This window comes from Neophocaena asiaeorientalis, unplaced genomic scaffold, assembly GCF_003031525.2.
Source record: "Neophocaena asiaeorientalis asiaeorientalis breed wild unplaced genomic scaffold, Neophocaena_asiaeorientalis_V1.1 scaffold205, whole genome shotgun sequence".
NCBI classification, from domain to species: domain Eukaryota; kingdom Metazoa; phylum Chordata; class Mammalia; order Artiodactyla; family Phocoenidae; genus Neophocaena; species Neophocaena asiaeorientalis.
Genome location: NW_020174369.1, coordinates 3,018,837 through 3,040,555, shown reverse-complemented (window position 1 = coordinate 3,040,555; position 21,719 = coordinate 3,018,837). Strand labels below are relative to the sequence as shown.

The 21,719-nt window shown below is 37.8% G+C and overlaps 1 protein-coding gene across 3 annotated transcripts in view; it reads left to right on the top strand.

Annotated features, from left to right (window-relative positions):
* Window positions 1–19,703, top strand: part of OMA1 (OMA1 zinc metallopeptidase) — a 61,218-nt gene extending 41,515 nt beyond the window's left edge. The window contains exons 9-11 of one of the 3 annotated variants that reach the window (XR_003004660.1): window positions 9,947–10,332; window positions 10,848–11,175; window positions 19,242–19,348. Coding sequence is in view for 2 of the 3 variants with exons in the window: in XM_024756218.1 (XP_024611986.1) it covers window positions 19,242–19,451 (210 nt within the window). In the remaining variant the exon portion in view is untranslated. Of the gene's footprint in view, window positions 1–9,946; window positions 10,333–10,847; window positions 11,176–19,241 lie in introns of all 3 variants that reach the window. The other 2 variants (XM_024756218.1, XM_024756219.1) reach the window with 2 other exon arrangements.
* The last annotated feature ends 2,016 nt before the right edge of the window (window positions 19,704–21,719 follow it).

The window sequence follows — 21,719 nt, the reverse complement described above, 5'->3', positions numbered from 1 at the left end:
TCTGTTCATATTTTCTATTTCTTCCTGATTCAGTCTTGGCAGGTTGTGCATTTCTAAGAATTTGTCCATTTCTTCCAGGTTGTCCATTTTTATTGGCATAGAGTTGCTTGTGGTAATCTCTCATGAGTTTTTGTATTTCTGCAGTGAATCCTGTGTTCTGGTGGATGAGGCTGAATCTTATCTTTCTGGTGGACGGGTCCACGTCTGGTGGTGTGTTTTGTGGTGTCTGTGGCCTTACTATGATTTTAGGCAGCCTCTCTGCTAATGGGTGGGGTTGTGTTCCTGTCTTGCTAGTTGTTTGGCATAGGGTGTCCAGCACTGTAGCTTGCTGGTCGTTGAGTGAAGCTGGGTGTTGGTGTTGAGATGGAGATCTCTGGGAGATTTTCACCATTTGATATTATGTGCAGCTGGGAGGTCTCTTGTGGACTAGTGTCCTGAGGTTGACCCTCTCACCTCAGAAGCACAGCACTGACTCCTGGCTGCAGCACCAAGAGCCTTTTATCCACATGGCTCAGAAGAAAAGGGAGAAAAAGTACAAAGAAAGAGAGAAAGAGAGAAAGAGAGGAAGGAAGGAAGGAAGAAAGGAGGGAGGAAGGAAGGGAGAAAGGAAGAAAGAAAGAAAGAAAAAGGAAGGAGGGAAGAAAGAAAAAGGAAGGAAGGAAGGAAGAAAGAGAGAAAGAAAGAAAGAAAAAGAAAGAAAGGAAGGAAGAAAGAAAGGATAAAATAAAATAAAGTAAGATAAAATAAAGTTATTAAAATAAAAAATAATAATTAAGAAAAATAATTTTTTTAGAAAGAAAAAGAAACAAAAAAAAATGGACGGACAGAACTCTAGGACAAATGGTGAAAGCAAAGCTCTACAGACAAAATCTCACACAGGAGCATACACATACACACTCACAAAAAGAGGAAAAGGGGAAAAAATAATATATCTTGCTCTCAAAATCCACCTCACCTCCTCAATTTGGGATGATTCGTTGTCTATTCAGGTATTCCACTGATGCAGGGTACATCAAGTTGATTGTGGAGATTTAATCCGCTGCTCCTGAGGCTGCTGGGAGATATTTCCCTTTCTCTTCTTTGTTCTCACAGCTCCTGGGGTTCAGCTTTGGATTTGGCCCCGCCTCTGGGTGTAGGTTGCCAGAGGGCGTCTGTTCTTTGCTCAGACAGGAGGGGGTTAAAGGAGCAGCTGATTCGGGGGCTCTGTCTCACTCAGGCCGGGGGTAGGGAGGCGTATGGATGCGGGGCGAGCCTGCGGTGGCAGAGGCCAGCATGACGTTGCACCAGCCTGAGGCGTGCCGTGCGTTCTCCCGGGGAACTTGTCCCTGGATCACGGGACCCTGGTAGTGGTGGCCTGCACAGGCTCCCGGGAGGGAGCGGATAGTGGATAGTGACCTGTGCTCGCAAACAGGCTTCTTGGTGGCGGCAGCAGCGTCCTTAGCGTCTCATGCCCGTCTCTGGGATCTGTGCTGATAGCCGCGGCTTGCACCTGTCTCTGGAGCTCCTTTAAGCAGTGCTCTTAATCCCCTCTCCTCGCGCACCAGGAAACAAAGAGGGATGAAAAAGTCTCTTGCCCCTTCGGCAGGTCCAGACTTTTCCCCGGACTCCCTCGCGGCGAGCCGTGGCGCACTAACCCCCTGCAGGCTGTGTTCTCGCCACCAACCCCAGTCCTCTCCCTGCGCTCCGACCGAAGCCCGAGCCTCAGCTCCCAGCCCTGCCCACCCCGACAGGTGAGCAGACAAGCCTCTCGGGCTGGTGAGTGCCGGTCGGCACCGATCCTCTGTGCAGGAATCTCTCCGCTTTGCCCCCAGCACCCCTGTTGCTGTGCTCTCCGCCGCGGCTCTGAAGCTTCCCCCTCCGCCACCAGCAGTCTTCACCCGCGAAGGGGCTTCCTAGTGTGTGGAAACCTTTCCTCCTTCACAGCTCCCTCCCACTGGTGCAGGTCCTGTCCCTATCCTTTTGTCTCTGTTTATTCTTTTTTCTTTTGCCCTACCCAGGTATGTGGGGGGTTTCTTGCCTTTTGGGAGGTCTGAGGTCTTCTGCCAGCATTCAGTACGTGTTCTGTAGGAGTTGTTCCACGTGTAGATGTATTTCTGGTGTATCTGTGGGGAGGCAGGTGATCTCCGCGTCTTACTCTTCCACCATCTTCCCCCTCTCCCCTAGTTGACTTTTCTTGATGGTGGAGGTTTACCCTTTTTAGTAGCATACTTTTTAATTTTAAAAAAATTTGGTGAAAGTCTAAAACTCAAGGTGTATTTTTCATCATACTGACCATAATCTTTTCTTAGTGATTTAAGCTTATCATTAAACATACCAGTTAATGAGTTGTACAAAAATTTTGGGTCAACTGGGTCTTAATTCCAGTAGTGACACTGGAATTTGTTTTCTTAGGGAAAAAAAAATCCTTCATTATTAGTTTGCTTTCTGGTTATTTCTTTTAAGATAGAATAAAGCATGTGCCATGTGCTCTTCTTTTTCTCTTTTATTTTTGTAGAATTCATTAATGTATCAAGCTGAAGCAGCTTTCTCCCAACTAGTATTCCCTATCTTCTAAAAACCGTTTGATTTAACATCAGTCGGAATGTTTTCTGTGCTTTCCACATAGGTACAAAATGAATGTCAGACATCTTTAAGCCAGGCTGTATGCTCCCTTCTGTCTCACTTGTATTAAATTTGCTGGTTGGTTATAAAAGCAGAATATTCTTTACCAATTTAAGAATTGGTTTTGGGCTTATTTGCTAAAGGATAACACAACAAATACAGATGTATTATAAAAGTATCCTTAAATATGTCTTCAAATTCAGATGAACAAACATTGACTACCTATTTTAGGAAAGATACAAAAGAAATAATACATGGTCTTGATATTTGCAGATGCTAAGGTAAGTACAAAATGATTCTTAATATATTAAAGAATATGAATTATCTTAAGAAAAGTAGAAATACAGTGGTATACATTTTGAAGGAATAATAGCCTGCATCTCATTTGGGATAAGAAATTACCATAAGGTGCATTAATTCATTTGTGAATATTTATTCATGTTCATTGCTAATCTACCATTCTGTGTTCTGTTGCTGGGGAATGAGCAAGGAGCAAAACAGTCTCTGTTTTCTTGGAGCTAACTTTCTAGTTAGGTAATGCAAACAATAAACAAGCAAACAGACATACATACAGTATGTCAAGCAGCGATAGGCACATTGCAGAAAAACAAAGCAGGTTAAAGGTAGGAGAGAAGGCTGGGAAGCAGAGAATGTGTACTAGTCATTGTTCATTTGTCAAGGAAGACCTCACTAAGCAGAATCTGGAAAGAAGCAGGGGAGCAAGTCCTGTGGGTATGTAGAAGGAGAATCTTTTAGGCTGAGGAAGCAGCAAATCACAGGACCTGAAGTGAAAGTATGCTTGGTGTGTTCAGGGAATAGCAAGGAAGACATTGGGGCTGAATGTAGTAAGGGAGGGGAGAATGATTGAGGTGTACGGGGGCCAGGCAGTAAAGGGTCGTCTAAACCATTGTAAGAACTTGACTCTTATATCAAGTGATATGGGAAGCTAAGAGAGGGTTTTGAGCAGAGGAGGGACTTGATCTGACTCAAGTGTTTTATAGTGATAGCTGGAGCTCCTGTGTGGGCTGTAGTGGGGCAAGGATGGAATCAGGAAGACTATTTAATAGGCTCTTGAAATAATCCTGGTAAGAGATTATGGAGGCAGAAGAGAGGGAGAGAAGTGGTCAGATTTTGGATTTATTTTGAAAGGAATGATGACAAGATTTGTTGATACTTTGAGCATACTTTGTGCCTTTTATGAACACTGGGGACAGCCAGACATATCTTCTTGAGACCTATCCTAAATATATTTCATTTATACTCTTAATTTGAAGAAAAAATATGTGAGAAAGAAACAGCAGTGAAATTTACTTGATATAATGTGTAGTAATTATTCGTCTTAAAAGACAACATAGGACTGGGACAATACATGTTTCATTAGTAACTGGTTTGTATTGAAGAGCACTGACTCTGAGAGTCTTCTTAGTGCCATCCAACACCCAGGGACCTCATACTACCCTGGGAGGCTTAACCTATCTCTAAAGCCATAATAACCACATGGCTTTCTCTTAGAATTTCCTTTCTTTTTTATTTTTGCTTAGCGAAATTCTAAAAATATATGGTTCGCTTAAAATGGATAGTAAGTTCTACCCAACTTTTATCTGATGCCTGTCCTAAATTCCAGGTTTTCATTTCATTATCAGATAACTGAGGATCTTTAAAGAAGTAATAAATGTGCTTTGAAAAGTCTTTAAAATAATAATGAATTGATTAGTGAGTATGAAGAAAAATGGTTGGAGAAACTGATATGTTATTTGGAAGCCAATGGCAAAGAAAAAAATGGAGAGATATTTTTCTTCTAAAAATAAACTACGCTAGTTCAGAAACTTAATTTGAAAAACTCATATAATTTCTTGTGTTTTCCCCCCAAGTGATAAAATTCGATTTGAAAGTAATAAAACTCTACTACAATATTGGGAATAATTCAGTGGTTGAAGTGAAACTGATAGTTAAGGTGTGAGTATATTGTTAATTAGAACACATAGTCATAATTCAGAGATTGGAATTCCCTACTATCATAGGTCTAATTTCTGTAATGGAAGAAAGTGATTCCTCAGGCAATATATAGAATTATGTGAGTCTGTATATGACTAAAGACTTCTATTTTGGGTTAGATTTTATTTAAGGTTTTTTCCTACGTAAGTGAGGACAGTGTTATATTCTACCTAAAGCTCATGTCCTTTGACATTCCTGACAGTATGCCTGAAGTAATGTATACCTCTAAGGCAGTTGGGAATCTAGCACCATAGTATAGAGGTGTCTAGGCCAGAGATGAGGATTTCAAAGTCACCAAAAAAAGGTGATAGTTGAAGCAGTGAGAGCAAGTTCACTTAGGAAATAAGCAAAGAAAATAATCCTAGACAGTTAGCAGTATTAGGTGGATTCCACATTTAATTGGTAAGAGGAAGACAGAGCCTTCCTCTGAGGAAGTAGATGAGGTCCATAGGAGGAGAAAAGATCAAGAAAATTAGGAAAGATTCTTTGGTCCTCTGAGAATACAAATCTTGGTAACTTTGATTTTTTTTAATTTAACTTATTAAAGATTGCATGTTTTTATTTTTTTAATGTTTTCCTTGAATATCATCACAGAAGTGTATTATTTCTTACCATACCATATCAACATTTAAGATGTTTTAAATCTGTATTTTATGCATTCAACAAATATTTATTGATTACTTGTTATGTGCCAGATTGTAGGAATTGTAGGTTCAGTGACAAAATAGACAAAAAACCCTGCCTTAAGGAAGCTTATTCTGTAGTAAAGGGTGACAGACAATGAATAGAATAAACTAGTACTGTACAGAATAAATCACCAATATATTATATGTTAGTCAGTAATAAGTGTTAGGGAGGAAAATAAAGGAGGAGGAATAGTGTATTATCTTGGGCTGCCATAACAAAATACCATAGACTGGGTAGCTTAAGCAACAGAAATTCATTTCTTCACAGGCTTGAAGGCTAGAAGTACAAGGTCAGGGCTCTGGCTTAAGCAACAGAAATTCACTTTTTCTCAATTCTGAGGGCTGGAAGTCCAATAATAAGGTTATGGCTGGTTCGGTTTCTGGTGAGGTCTCTCTTCCTGGCTTTCAGACAGCTAGCTGCCTTCTCCCTATGTCCCACTTGGTGGAGACAGTGATTGCAGTAGTGTCTTTTCTTTTTATAAGGGCACTATTCCATCATGAGGGCCACACCCTCATGACCTCATCTAAACATTACCTCCCAAAGGCCCCATCTCTATAAATACTGTCGCATTGGGAATTAGAGCTTCAACATATGAATTTGGGGAGGACACAGTACATTCCTTAGAAGATAGGTAATGTGTGAGCAGAGGTGATCATGGTGCTGGAATAGCTGTTTGAAATGGGGTTGGGAAAAACAGAGCTGGAGGAATCAGGCTCCCTGACTTCAGACCATACTACAGAGCTACAGTGATCAAGACAGTATGATACTAGCACAAAAACAGAAATATAGATCAATGGAACAGGATCTACCAAATGTAAAGTAGATAGCTAGTGGGAAGTGGCTGCATAGCACAGGGAGATCAGCTAGGTGGTTTGTGACCACCTGGAGGGGTTGGATAGGGAGGGTGGGAGGGAGATGCAGAGGGAGGAGATATCGGGATATATGTATAGCTGATTCACTTTGTTATACAGCAGAAACTAACACACCATTGTAAAACAATTATATCCAATAAAGATGTGAAAAAAAGAAAAAAAGAATTGGGGTTGGGTCAGAGGAGGTTTCACTGGGAAGATGGTATTTGAATGAAGACTTGAAATAAGTGAGAGAGTGAGCCACGTACCTTCCCAGGAGGAAGAACCTTGCAGGCAGAGGGAATAGTAAGTACAAGTCCCTGAGGCAGTAGTGAGCCTGGTATTTGATGACCAGCAAGGAAATCAGTGTAATTGGATGGGGTAAGCAAGGGAAGGTGGAGGGTGCAAGGCTCTACAGCCCTGCAAAAAAAAAAAGACTGGCTTTTGTCAGAGATGGAACACCACTGGAGGGTTTTGAGCTGAGGACTAGAGGAGTAACAGGATCTGAATTATGTTTGAAAAGAATGTGATCTACAGCTCCTACAAAGCAGTACAATCATATAATTTTGGAATATTTTAGTATAGTATATTGTTCAGAAAATAGACTAGTTCCTTTATTGTTTTGTTTCTAAATCAAGAAAACGCCCCCAAATTAGAAAAAAAAATGCCCTTTTTTTTAAAAAATGTGAATTCTGAGATAAAGCATGTGTAAATGCCTAGTTAAATATAATCCTGTGATACACTAGCATTTAAAAAGGATAAAAATAGGGTTATAGTAATAATATTATTTGTAGTTAATAATATGATATGTTATAATTTTATTTACTTGAAATAATCAGTTAAATTTAGGAAACACATGTTCCACATATTCGGTTACCATAACAACTTGGGAGAAAAACTGAAGAACAGATGTTATATCAACCTGTTGATGTTTAATAGTATGACAGTTTTGAAATTATAGTTACAATGTTCAGATTTTAAATTTATATATATATATACCATACATTGTCCTCGAAAGACCTTATTTAATTTTCCTTCTGTAAGTATCATTATACAATATGAATAGGTGTGAATAGGAGAAACTGTATGATAACCCAGGGTAGAAATTTACTTGAAAGATTTATTTTACAACTGAAAGCATTTATACTGAATTTTGTATTATTTCTTCTCTCACCAACTCTATGCCATCCTTTCCTTGGTGAGGGGGAAGGGGATGGAGAATAACAGAATATCTAGGAAAAACGATTAATTTGGACTTACTAGTTGTCTGGGGTTATGTTATTGTAGTCATAATTTTGAATAGGATTTATTTTTTAACGTTCTTAGAACTTGCAATGTCAGCTTTATTTGTAAACTATTTTTTAAATCTTGAGTTTCAACGTTACTACATTTAATATTTAGACATGAGAATCAGTGGCAGACTACAAACACATTCATTTTAATATCATTTTATTTCAAATTCTTTAAACTTTCAGGAAGCTGGGGATTTTAACTCATGTGTAAATCATTCTTACACATTTATAATTGGACAAAGTAAATGCATAAATCATTAATATTATACATCTCATAAGTAGAAAATATGAGTGTGTTGAACATTGAAGTGAAATGTCGTTGTTGGCCAATGTACACAAACATACACTGTTCACCTTGCAGAATTTCATTTTGTCTGACAAGAAGAGTGTTGAGGAAAAGGCAAATATCATAGCAGCTACTGTAATTGAATTGGCCTCTGAATCATATAAAGCCAGGAAGCCTGACAGTAACATTGTCTAAAACCTTAAAAAAATATTATGGTGCATGTGATGTGTATCTACTTGAGGCTGAAATGAATGGGCTATTAGAAAAAACTTGCTTTTATAGGGAAAGGGGAGAAAAGTAATGATATTTTTAGAAAAATATGTTTAAAATTTGAGGTGATTTTTTTTCCTTGAAACGTCTTGGTTTCTATTTTCAAAGGAAGCTTTTAATCTAATTATGAGGCTTCTTTGGCTTTAATTTTTTTTCCTGTCTTTTTTCCTTTTTTGAACTTAATTATTATAGTTTATATTTTTATGCATAAATAATTGCTGTTTTACTTGATATATAGTACCTAGAAGAATCCTGATATGTACCAGCAGTTGTTTTATAAATATTTCTGTTATTACTGGGAATAAATACAGCCATTTCTTAATACCTGATTCTCATATGTTAAGAGGGGTTGATCATAAAATTTTATTTGAAAACTTTTCCATATTATTTTATCATTCCAGAGGATAACTGACCCGTGTCAAGGTGGCCATAATTTTTAATTTTTTATATCTATTCAAAGTTTTAGTTATTTATACTTAATTAGACCACTTAAAAAATTAGTCAGACTCCAATTTCCATTGCAGTTTATGAAAGGAAATGAGTTAGAGGAGAAAAAAAAATTTTTAAGGTAAAATCATGACTTACACAAATATAAAATGAACCACATCTGAGATTTTATTTAACTTATTATTAATGAGGGAGCCAGTAATATCTTACAACTAGTTCAGATGACTGTACAAGTAGGTGCAAAACTGATGCATTCATAAGGCAATAATCAGTTGCATTTCACCAGACATAGTTCATTTCCTTTTCTGTGGACAAGTATCATTTACATTGTTTTAAGTTTTCTACAACTTACAGAGTGGTAAAATCTCTCTAAAGCCATGAAAGGCTGGGATAATACCAAAGGATGCATTTGACAGGATACCAAATGATCTTCTAATGCCCATTTCAAATTCTTTCACAGTTTTCTCTGTTTTTATTTCCTGTTGTCTTCCAGTAGCCTTTCAAGTTGATACCAAATCAAATCATCCTGTCAGACTAATAATAAACAGAAGTTTTGTTTTGTTATTTTTAAGTAGCCACATAGACATTATCCTTGTATTTTCTGTCTCTTAAAGTCGTAACCTACTATTCTCATTATTTTCTGTTAAATTTGTTTCTAGTGAGTTTTTGCATTGAGATTATTGATGCTAAAATTTCAGATCTTTTGAAAAATATATGCTTAACCTTCAGAAATCAAGGGAAAGAGTTGGAGATTGAGAGGGTGTAAAGAGACTGCTTTCATTTTTCAGAAGAAACATTTAAACCTCTCATGAGCCATTTAGAACTGAAGATGTAGATGTAAAATCAAGAATGAAGTTATAGAAATGCAAAAATGACAGAGGAAAAGGGAAGCTACAGAGGAAAAAGTTTTGTTCTAAAGAAAAATTTTTTAGTTTACCTTTTGATAATAAAAATTTAAAAACATATGTAAAGATAGAGAATAATTTGAATAATTTAATAAACCCCCGTTTTTCACTTACATTCAGTAGTAGCAACCTTTTTATACACTTGCTTCATCTGCCTCTTCTCTTATTTCTTTCCCCAGAAGTATTTTAATGCAAATCCTAGACATGAGGGCTTTCCCTTCTAATTACTTCAGTATGTATTTTAAAAAGTAGTATCATTTTCTTTCATAATCATACCATTGTCATAGCTAAGAAAAGTAATTCTCCTCAACAAAGTTAAGTATCCTGTGCATATTCAGATTTCTCTATCTCAGAATACAGTTTTCTGATTGTTTTGTTCAAATCATAATCCATCAGTATCCATACACAGCATCTGGTTGCTATGTCCCTTAAGTCTGACTTTAGAACAGTGCCCCTCCCCTCTGTTTTGTTTGTTTTTAAACATGTTGACGTGTTGAATAGATCTAGTCCCACATTGTAGATTTATCTGATTGCTTCTTTGTGATTTTGACCAACTTGTTTCTCTGTATACCTGTAAGTGAAAGTTACGTTTTTGGCAAAAATATTTTATAGGTTGTGCAACTGTGCTGCATATTGCTTCACATCAGGATTCTCTGAATCTGGCTGCTCCATGTTTAGTGATGTCACGTTTGATCAGGGGCGTTGGATGGTGATGGCCTTAACGCCTCCTTTGGAAATGTGGTTTTCCCCCTTATGACCAGCAAGTGATTGTGGAGTGGTGATTTGGCGCTCTGCAAAAGATCCAATTCTTTAGCAACCTGAGAAGTGTTTTGATTAAGGTAATATCATCCTCCTCTGTCTCTAAAGGCTTAGCTAAATGTGTGTCTTCAGGAGGAATTAGAACAGTGAAGAAGGAACTCAGACCAGCCAAGTCAACTCTAAAGGAATAAAAGATGTTGCAGCCACATTTTTCTCCTACTCAAGAGTAGATTTAAGAGGTAGGTAAGGGCTTCCCTGGTGGCGCAGTGGTTGAGAGTCCGCCTGCCGATGCAGGGGACACGGGTTCGTGCCCCGGTCTGGGAAGATCCCACATGGCGCGGAGCGGCTGGGCCCGTGAGCCATGGCCGCTGAGCCTGCGCGTCCGGAGCCTGTGCTCCGCAACGGGAGAGGCCACAACAGTGAGAGGCCCGCGTACCGCAAAAAAAAAAAAAAAAAAAAAATGTAGGTACGACAGATTTTTTTAAAAAATCAGAATGATGATGAGTGCATAAGAGTTGGCAAGAAAGGAAAGTTGATCATAGGTAATTGTATTTAAAAGACTAGGTAGTGTCTGAGTGTCCTTAACTAATACCACCACAAAGACCCTCGTCTAAACTAAATCCAACAATAACGACCAAAAAACAAAGCCCCTGAAATGCCCATTTTCCCCCAGTAAGATAAGCTTCAAAGAGTAGAAAAATCTTAAAAACAAAACCAAATCTCAGTCTAATTTAAAAATGTTACTTCATTGGAGAGGACAGCCTAGATGATGAAAACTACAGAAGCAGCACCATGTGAAGCTGGCATGCTAAGGCTGACTTAACTACATTGAAAGTGACAGAAGAAGAATGACTTTACCAATGTAAGATACATCCATTTCAAAAAATTGCTAAACTTGTGAATACAGCAGAGAAGCTTGTAAAACTTTTATTGGAGGTTGTAAAGAGAAGAATTGATGCTCCAGAACAAAGACTCATTGATGCTTGGAGATAGAGGAACATAGCACAACCAAATTAAAACATCCAAAGCAAAAAAGCAAAGCATATTGAAGACACAAGGAAATCCAAACTGCATTAACAGTGGTAAGGATTCATTCATGTCTTTATTTCTTTGACTTTGGTTTCTATATCCATTTTTTGATTTAGATAACATTTCTAAAGATAGGTTTTTAGAAGAATCCCAGAGCATCATGCATGAGAAGCCTGATATGAACATCCCTATATAGTTAATTTATCAAGTGTTTAATCGTCATTGCAAAGATAGGCTCTTAAAGATGCCAAGGTATAAAGAGAAAATTTAAAAACAATAGTAAGAATGACTTTGGATCTTTCTTACTTTTCAGACTTTGGAGAACTGTAAGGGTTTAAGGGGGAAAGAAACAAAACCAACCAACCAAACAGAAACCAGTGGAGCTAATACACTTTGCTATGGTATCTAGCCAAACCAACTTTTCTTTCTTTTAAGGTGGAAGATCCCTTAATAAATGAAACACATAAAACAATATGTCAGTGAAGTGCTCAGTAGCAGTAGTGCTCTTTACAGAATCCACTGACTCTCGAGAATTAGATAAAATATATAGTTTAGTTTGTTTATATATGATTATAGCTTGCACCCTGCTGTTCTTAGAAAACCACAGATCATGTAAAGGAATTAACAAAGAAATGAGTTGAATAGGACAAAAATAAGATTTAACCGACATTAGAAACTAAATGCTTAGAAATAGATGTATATTTTCTTCTTAAATGTGCATAAATCTTTTATAGCAATATTGGTCATACAACTTTTTTGGACAAAAAAATATGTGTATGTAATATAAAAAATGTTATGGTTCAAATTGTCAGAACACAGTACATTAAAATTAGCATAACAAAAAACAAAAGATGGGTGAAAGTTAAAATTGTGTATAAGGCAAGAGAGAAATCCATAAACAATAAGAGCAGTGATATAGTTATGTTTTCATGGGTTGCTGTCAAACTGATTTGTAAAGGAAATTTTATCAATTTAAATGTCTATATTAATAAGACAGAAGAAGAGAAAAGAAATAGAGTAATGTGTCCCAGATAGGGAAAATACCATTAATAAAATTAAGCAGAAATAAGCAAAATTACAGTAGTTGTTTCTTTGGAAAATTTAGTCAAAGTGAGAATCATTGGTTAGTTAGACAAAGAATGAAATGTAAATATGATCAGGAGAGGAGCTACAATAATTAACACACAGGAGAATCAAAAATATTTCGAAGAATGTTATTTTTAGTTGGATATTAGTTAATGGGCCAGGTCAAAATCAGAAATAAAGTGTGTGCATGCATGAGTGTGTGTGTGTGAGTATTGCCAAAATAGATGTAGCTAGAAGTAGAAATTATAACTAGAATGAACGTCCTCAAATTAAATTTTGAGGAAAGTGGTAAGGTGTAATTAAATCAAATAAATAAAAACAACTGTATTAGAAACCCAAAGAGTCATAACAAATAAGTAGAGAAAAGGACACCTAGCCCTGATGGGGATTAACTTTGGAGAATTTTTTTAAAAGTTCAGAGAACAAATATTCGGTGAATAATTAATTCTAGCTTCAAAATATAGAAAGGGGCATTGTTAATTATTTGATGAGCAAAATGTTAATCATTTTGTGAGTAAAAAGATTTTGTTTTGACAATTTGATAAGAACAACACCTTTAAAAGAATTTATGGACTGGTGTCATTAACCAGCCAACGATACAATACTGCTTAACAATAGTGATTTACAGTGAGCAAGTAAACTATCCTCAGATGCACGGATAGCATAATAAAAGAAGCTATTAACACAGAGGAGGAAATTTAGGACTCATCTTTAATTTCTCTCTTCCTTTCCTCTCTGTATCTTGCCAACTAGAAAATTTTGTCGATAGCCTCCACAAGGCATTAGGGATGTATTCCTTTCTCCATCAGCATTGCTACTGCCCTAGTAAAAGTCACCATCATCTCTTCCCTAGGTTAACTGCAGCCATCTCCTATTTTAATCTTCTTGTTCCACTTTTCACCTCAATCCCTAACAATGTATTTTCACTACAGTAGCCAGAATGCTCTTTTTAATGTCATTTCCATGCTTTCAGTGGTTTCTCATTTAACTTTGAATAAAAATCCAAACTCCTTACTTGGTCTTTAAATCATGTAATTTGGCCACTGCCTGCCTCTCCAGCTTTTTCACATGCCACTCTCCCCAGGTTTTCCTTGATTCCAGCTATTTCACGTGGAGCCTCTTTCCTCCTTACAATCCCTCTACTTGCCGATTTCTCAGCCTGGAACATTCTTCCCTCAGCTCTTTACACAAATGTTATGTGCCTAGGGAGGCTTTTCCTGATCCCCCAATCTCCAATAGCCTCTCTTCCATGCAGTCATTCTGTAACGCAGTTTACTGTTTAATTTCTTTGTGTACTTAACTAAAGTTCCCTTGTTTACTTATTATCTGTCTCCTCCCCCAGAGTGTAAGGCCCCTTTTCACTGCTATATCCATAGTGCCTGAGACCATTTCTGAGATACTTAGCGAATATTTGTTAAATTATTGCATGATGGTAATAATAGGAAAGGTAAGTAATAAAATATTGTGTTAAAAATAGAAAAATTGGGCAATGCAGTTGAATAACAGTTACATTCTCTCAGAAGTTTAGCATGCAGCAGATTAATAGTCCATGATGGGAAAAGAATGCTTATAGGAAGTAGTGAAAAAATAGCAGTGGTCTAAGGAGTTTGGGGTTTTAATCTGACCCACTCACCTAACTTTGAGGTAGCTACCTAATCTAACATTCAACTTTCTTCATCTGTAATATTAGGATAGCAATAAGTCCTGGATGTTTTATGTATGTACTTGTATGTTTGTGGGGTAAGGTCCTGCCTCCTTCCCTCCCTCCCTCCCTTATAAGACACTTTAATGATAAGTATTCAACACTGAGCCCAAGATTTCAAAAGTGGTTCATATCATAATACCAATTTAGATAACAGGTAAAATGCCTGGCACAGTGCAAGGTACATAGAAAATGAACAGTAAATGTTAGTTCCTTTTACTCCTAGTTGGAATCTTTAGGCTGGCTAATCCCATAATCCCATATTTAACTCTAGATCTTACATGGGATTCTTTTTTTTTTTTAATTAATTTATTTATTTGTATGTTTATTTTTGGCTGTGTTGGGTCTTCGTTTCTGTGCGAGGGCTTTCTCTAGTTGCGGCAAGCGGGGGCCACTCTTCATCGCGGTGCGTGGGCCTCTCACTATTGTGGCCTCTCTTGTTGCGGAGCACAGGCTCCAGCTGCGCAGGCTCAGTAGTTGTGGCTCACGGGCCTAGTTGCTCTGCAGCATGTGGGATCTTCCCAGACCAGGGCTCGAACCCATGTCTCCTGCATTGGCAGGCAGATTCTCAACCACTGCGCTGCCAGGGAAGCCCTACATGGGATTCTTAGAACTGTATATTCTTATGAGAGTGTGTTTCTGTTTTCTCTTAGACTGTAAACTCTTAAGAGTGTTTTTCTTATGATATTTATCATAACCATTTATTCATAGCTCGTGTTCTATAAATGTTTGTTTAAAATTCAGCCTGCATTTATTAAGTATCTATTATGTGCAGTGCATGAAGTTAAACACAGAACACAAAGGAAATAGAAAGGCATATTCTAGCTGTAGAGTGGGAAAACATTGCTTACTTTAAAAGAGATGAAGGCATATTTACTAAGATTTGAATTTATAAAAAATAAAAGATGTTGATACGGCAAAATGTAATAAAATTAATGTGGAAACGAAAGTGAGAAAAGAATATTTTACCAACATATGCAATAAAATCTTACTATGCAAAGCAGGTGAAGATTTGATGGAAATATGTATGGTCTTTAACAGGATTCTGCTTGATGGGTAGAGGAGAAAAACAGTTCACAGATGAACAGATAGTAACAGAAAACATTTATAAAGTATTTATAGTTTTTCTAGCAATTAAGGAAATGTAGCTCAGATACCTCCAAAGTGCATTTTATTCAGTAAAAGATTTACTCAAGAAATATATAATGTGGTGCAAAAAAAAAAAAACAACCAAAAAACAAAAAACCCCATTAGTACATGTAATGCAAAAGTATTAAAAACAACAAAAGTGTGTTCTAATCCCTTTTTTCTAAGCCTTTTTATCAGTACTTCCATGCCAGCTTTTTAAAAAACAGACTTTATTTTTAAGAGCAATTTTAGATTCATAGCAAAATTGAGTGGAAGGTAGAGATTTCCCATCTACCTCTTGCTTCCATATGGAAACAGGCTCCCCCCACTATCAAAATCCTGCCCCAGAGTGCTACATTTGTTACACTAGTTGAACCTACATTGCCCCATTATTATGACCCAAAGTCCATAGTTTACGTTAGGGTTCACTCTTAGTGTTGTACATTCGATGGGTTTTGACAAATGTATAATGACATGTGTTTATCATTATAGTACCACATAGAGTAGTTTCATTGCCCTAAAAATGCTCTCTGCTCTGCCTGTTCCTCCCTGTCTTCCCTCCAGCCCCTGACAACCATGGATCTTTTTAGTGTCTCCATAGTTTTGCCTTTTCCAGAATGTCATGTATGTAACTAGGGTCATACACTATGTAGCCTTTGCAGATTAGCTTTTGTTTTTTTCACTTAAAAACATACATTTAAGGTTCTTCCATGTCTTTTTATGACTTGATAAAAGCCATAAAAGTAGCCAGCACTATTTCTTATTAGTGCTGAATAATATTTCATTGTCTGCTCACATCACAGGTATGCAGTAACCTACTAAAGGACATCCTGGTTGCTTCCAGTTTTGGCAATTACAAGTGAATAAACAAACGCTAAGCAGTTTTTTGTTTCCTACCAGTCACTTAACCTCTCTAGGGCTCAATTTCTTCTCCGTAAAATTTAACTGATGATTTCTAAGGATTCTGAGGTTTGAAATTATGTGGTTATCTAGACAGAAATCATAAAATCTTATGTTCTGTTGATTATGAATAACTCAGGTATGTATGTACGCGGATGACATTGTAAGGTGGTAAAGCCTTTCTGGTGAAAGCAGTCTGGTCCTATATAACAAAAATTATACTCTATTCTTACTCTTTGATTAGATCATTCTATTTTAGGGGGTCTCCCTCAAGTAAACCCAAATGGAGGTTAGAAAAATAACATCTTTTTTTTAAACAAGGGTTTTCATAGCAGGGTAATTTATAAAACCCACATAAAACAAAAACTATGGAAACAATTCAAATGCCCAGTCGTGGGGAAACGCAAAGTAAATTGCATGAGGGCAGGGATCATGACTTCGTTCTGATCAGTGTGTACCTAGCACCTTACTCAGTGTGACGTTCTAAATATTTGTTGAACGTGAAAGTCCTGAATAAAATAATTTAAGGGAAAGAGAAGAGCTTTTACTGAATATAAAAGGTTGTAGGATATGGCACTCTTCTCTTTGTTTGCTGCTTTGCATCTCTCATTGCTAAATTCAGCTGTGCCAGCTACTACCTGCTGAACTCCACACCTGGCCCTTTACTGATACCAGTGAAGGCCGTAGGCATGTGATGTAGCAGCCGTGACAGGTTGGCTTCTCACTTGGAAAAGAACATCAACATGGTTGTAAAGGAGTTAAAGCAAGAGTAAACTGTACGTCCCAGTTTTGACAGGACAGTCTCAGTTTATGCCTGATGTCTCAGTGTAAATCTTATTTTAATAGCATTTCCTTTCACTCCCAAAGGTATCCTTGTTTGGACAGTAGGTCACCATTTAGCTGAGAGTCTGAATTTCTATTTACTTTACTGCTATAGTTGGGAAACATTTTCTTCCTTTTTTCAGTTCAATTTACTTTAACTAACATTTAATTAACACTCAATACATATTAAATCTACTGTATTGTGAGATACAAAGAAACTTCAGACAAGGCCCCTATCACCAAAGAATTTCACTTTAATGCTTTTTCCTCTTCAGTTTATTTTGGTAACTTATAGCCTCATTCAGGGTCAAAGGTCTCCTAGACCCAAGCTCTTGCCCTGGCCTCGACCATTTAAAAAGACCCTTTTCTGGCTTGCCTCTGGTTGCATGCTCCCCTCTCCCATGGGAGCTAAGGGTGTAGTCCGTTTTAAGAACCTGTGCCCTCACCACATGGCACTCTGGTATTTGGGATAGTGGAATTCCTCGCCCAAACACTTTGGAGCCCGCTTTCAGGGCCTGCATGGACCTCTTCCTTTGGACGCACGCACACAAGGTCCCTCACTGTGCCAGGTAGCCAGGGGTGGGAGGAGAAGGGAGTGGACAGCAGGCCAGTGGCAGCAGCTGGGGTAGGCTCCCTGCAGCCTTACATGTGAAATTAAAGAATTCTAATTTTGTACTTGGCTGTCTGAGTCATTTTTTTTAAAAAGGTACAGCTACTTTTTTTTTTTTTTTAATATTAATTAATTAATTTATTTCTGGCTGCATTGGGTCTTAGTTGTAGCACATGGGATCTTTTGTTGTGGTGCGCGGGCTTCTCTCTAGGTGGGGCATGGGCTCTGTAGTTGCAGTGCGTGGGCTTAGTTGACCCCGCGGCATGTGGGATCTTAGTTCCCCAACCAGGGATCGAACCTGCATTGGAACGTGGATTCTCAACCACTGGACCACCAGGAACATCCCCGTCAGTCATTTTGATTGTCTGTTCCTCAAAGTAGAACAGAACATTTTTTTATGTAGTCATTTTAGATGTTTAAATATATGGTATCTGAGCCTCCATTTGCATTCTGGCCATGGACCCCACACATATCAGGAGCAGGCCCACTCAGAGGAAAACCTAAAATCCGCAGCGTGACCTGTGAGATCCCGCAGTCTGCTCCTGCCTCCTTCCCACCTCTGCTGCGGCTGCCCTGGCTTCCTCCACAGCACTCCAGCCATGCTTCCTTCTCAGGTTCTGGCACTCACTGCTGCTTCTTGGAATTCTCTTCTAGGTACCCATGCGACCTCTTCCCTCAGGTCCTTGTCCTTTAGGTCTTCTCCCCACTGCTCCAAGTCATTATTTCATCAGTGAGAACTTATATTTTTAAAACTTTCCTACTCCCCAAGCACTGACTCTCCCCTCCCCTGCTTTTCCTCCCTTAACATGCATCACTATCAAACATTTAGAAGTAGTAAAAACCTAAACTAGCTTTTCCCCTTAAACATATTTCTTTTAAAACCCCTTAGGTATTAAGACTTTTTTCCCTTAAAAAAATTGCTATTTTAGTTTTCATGTCTTAAAGTCATTCGTGTACCCGCTTTGAAGAAGCACATAGTTCTCTAAGGCTAGTACTTAAAGGGGCAGTCTCCCTATCCTGCCTTCAGTTTCAAGGGTAACCATTTGCAACTCTGTTAAATGATTCTTTTGGTATTTCCCACCTTATCTGTATAACGTGCTTATATGGCTACTTCCTAACTTTTCGGTTTTAGGTATTATCTATTTCTTTTCCCCCATAGAGGACGAGAATTAAGTTCTCCCTTACCACTGTCACACCCTGTGCATACACACACATGTATCCAGCTCTCCCCCTTCCCAATATGGTTAAGTTGTGATTTTGGTTAGATAAAGATGCAGTTTTTAAAAACTGTAAACACTAATCACAGCTGAGCCATGTCGTATACTGTGCTTACTTTTCCCTGCATCATTTTATTTTTCCTGGAGTTAAAAGTTGTCATGATTTTGATTTGCTTTCTTTTCTAGGTTATTAGCATCATTTCCACCCCAGACTGTCCCAGTCATGTATATCTTCTTTCAGTATGTTCACATCTATTTTCTCTTGTTTTCTCTCTCTTGAAAAAAATCTCTCTGCGTCTTCAGATATTCTCTAATCTGAATAATGTTCTCAGGATTGGCTCGAGTTTGACAAATCATAGAGATACTTCCAAGAAGGCTTATTTATCCCCAATAGGACAGTGGGCAGTCATTGCAAATACAGTTGTTTTTTGTAGATATCTTATTATATAAACAAATCATGTAGATATAACTATTTACTATGAATTTATATATGGTTCTCTTTCATATGTTGTAATTAAGATACCTTTTATTGCAAAAATACAGAATGTATTCTTATATTTCATTGTTTTACGTAGAGCATATTAGGAATTACTGGAATAACCTTAATTAATTTATATATGTGTATGTATTCTGTGTTGTATTCTTTCTTTGTAGGCACTCAAAATTAGAGAGATCTGTAATTGCCCACCACTTTCTGGACCAGACCCTCGATTACTGTTCAAACTCAGCATGAAGAATTTTCTTGAAGAAGCAGAGAAAGAAGACCTAAATATCACTGTTAAACCGAAAATGGATACTCTCCCCATTCAAAATGAGAAGCAAATAGCATTAACGTGTATAGTTGAGAAAAGAACTGGCAGTTGAATTAAAATTTATGAGACACCAGATACATGAAGAATGCAGTAATCCTTATCATTTTCATGTTACTTTTTAAAAAATATTGTTTGAAATGAAAAAAAAAGAGGATACTCAGGGTCAAATCATGTATATTACAGGTATTATCTAAATTCTTATACTAGGTATTTATTTTTCATAAAATATTGATATATTTTAATCTGTTTTAAAATACCTTCAATGAGGAAAATGTCACAGAATAAATTTATATTACACATTTTATCCAGGACACGAACCCGTTTCCCCTGCATCGGCAGGCGGACTCTCAACCACTGCACCACCAGGAAAGCCCTCTGTTGTATACTTTTGATTTGGAGGGCAGAACTCTAGTGGATGAAGAATCAGAATATCAGAATGTGCAGTAATTGTTACTGTCGAGAGGGTTCCAACTGAGCCTAAACTGCATTTCAGAGTCTGGATGGTTATGATGAACTGGGAAACTGACAGTCTGAAATATGCAGAAATTGGTTTGCATTAGGGTGGGATTATATGGAATAGGGGACCTTGAGATAGAGAGATTCCTGGTCCTTGCTTATGGCCGATGAGGGATTAAGAAGAAGCTGAAGAAGCTTTTTTCATAGGGAGGCACAAGTAGTGCTGTTTGTGGTCCAAGTGGCCAAGGGAGAAAATAGGGAGAGAGGATCATCTCTGCATACATAGTGTGCTTGTGTTGCACTGAAGTCTTAACAGGAAGTCATGTCATCTTGGCCTCTTGACGGTATTAGTTTGGGTATCTGTAGGGTTCTCAGAGAAAACACAACCAGCGTGTTCTCATTGAGGATCACCAGGAGACGCAGGGGCGAGGCGTGGCCCCCAAGTTGATCTTCCTGGGCAGCAGACATCGGCAAAGGGCTGAATGAAGATGAGAGACGCACAAGACGCATCCCTAGTGATACCCAGGAATTACTGTATTAGTTAAATGTGGAAATAAGTTTTAAAAATGTATTAGTATTTATGTATTATTAGTACTCCCATGCTGGTGAAGTCCAGTGATGTTGAGGTTATATTTCTAAGACAGACATTTTTCTTATAAGACATTAAATCAAATAAATCATTTCTTAGAATCAAAGGGAAATAAACTACCTTTTATTGAGTTTCTACTATGAGCTGTGCCCATGTATTACACAACCCTGTGAAGCAGGTTTTATTACAGGCATACCCCAGAGATACTGTGGGTTCGGTTCCAGACCACTGAAAGAAAGCGAGTATCGCAATCAAGTGAGTCGCAACTATTTTGGCTTCCCAGTGCATATGAGTTATGTTTATACTATACTGTAGTCTGTTAAGTGGCAATAGCATTATATCTAAAAAGCAATGTACATACCTTACTTAAAAAGTAATGCTGTTGGGAAACTGACTCAGGATTGCCACAAATCTTCAATTTGTAAAAAACACGGTATCTGTGAAGTGCAGTAAAGTGAAGCATAATAAAACAAGGTACACCTATATTTTCATTTTACGATGAGAATTAGGCTTGGAGAGGTTAAATGATATACTCAAAGTCTCTCATCTAGAAAGAGCAAAGCTAGATCTGTCTGACTACAACTCTGTCCACTTCCACACTCTCGGTATCTAAAAACTAAGCTATCAAAAGAAAAAGAACAAACTCTTTTCAGTTGTTTGTTAGCTTCCTCATGTATGACTTCGCTACAGATAAAAATCTCCTCAGTACAAAATCAAGGATCGCTTATATTATCTCTAGGACGATTTTCCAGGTCCTCCTCTCAGACCCTTCCATCTAACTTCACATCGAAAGCCTGGAGTGAGGCAGGATGAAAGCCTGTGACTTCTCATTGGGGGTGTGTCCTGACACTATTACATTCTCTTAGACAAAATATTGACCTAGTTGTTAAGAAGGCAAGTCCAGAGCCTATTTATGTTTCTCGGGGCTTACTATAGATTCCTGATCCGCCCGCAAGACAACCCTTGTAAGGCAGAGGTTCAGGTTAACTGTTCTCCATACGGTTGTTCTTTCCTCTCCCTAGTGATTGATGTTCTGTCACAGGCACTCCATGACATGTAAAGACATCTGGAGAATGTCACCTACAGGTAAACAGTAAAACACACCATTAGATTTCCCTGTAGGTTTCCTAAGAAAATAGTGTAGTGGGGATCCTAAGTCTATTTTTTTTCTTCCATTATCACGTCTAATTGTTCCGACTTCCTAGAACCACGTACAAGTTGACATCATGTCAGAAAGAGCAGAGAAAATATAGAGATAATACCTTTATAGTACGT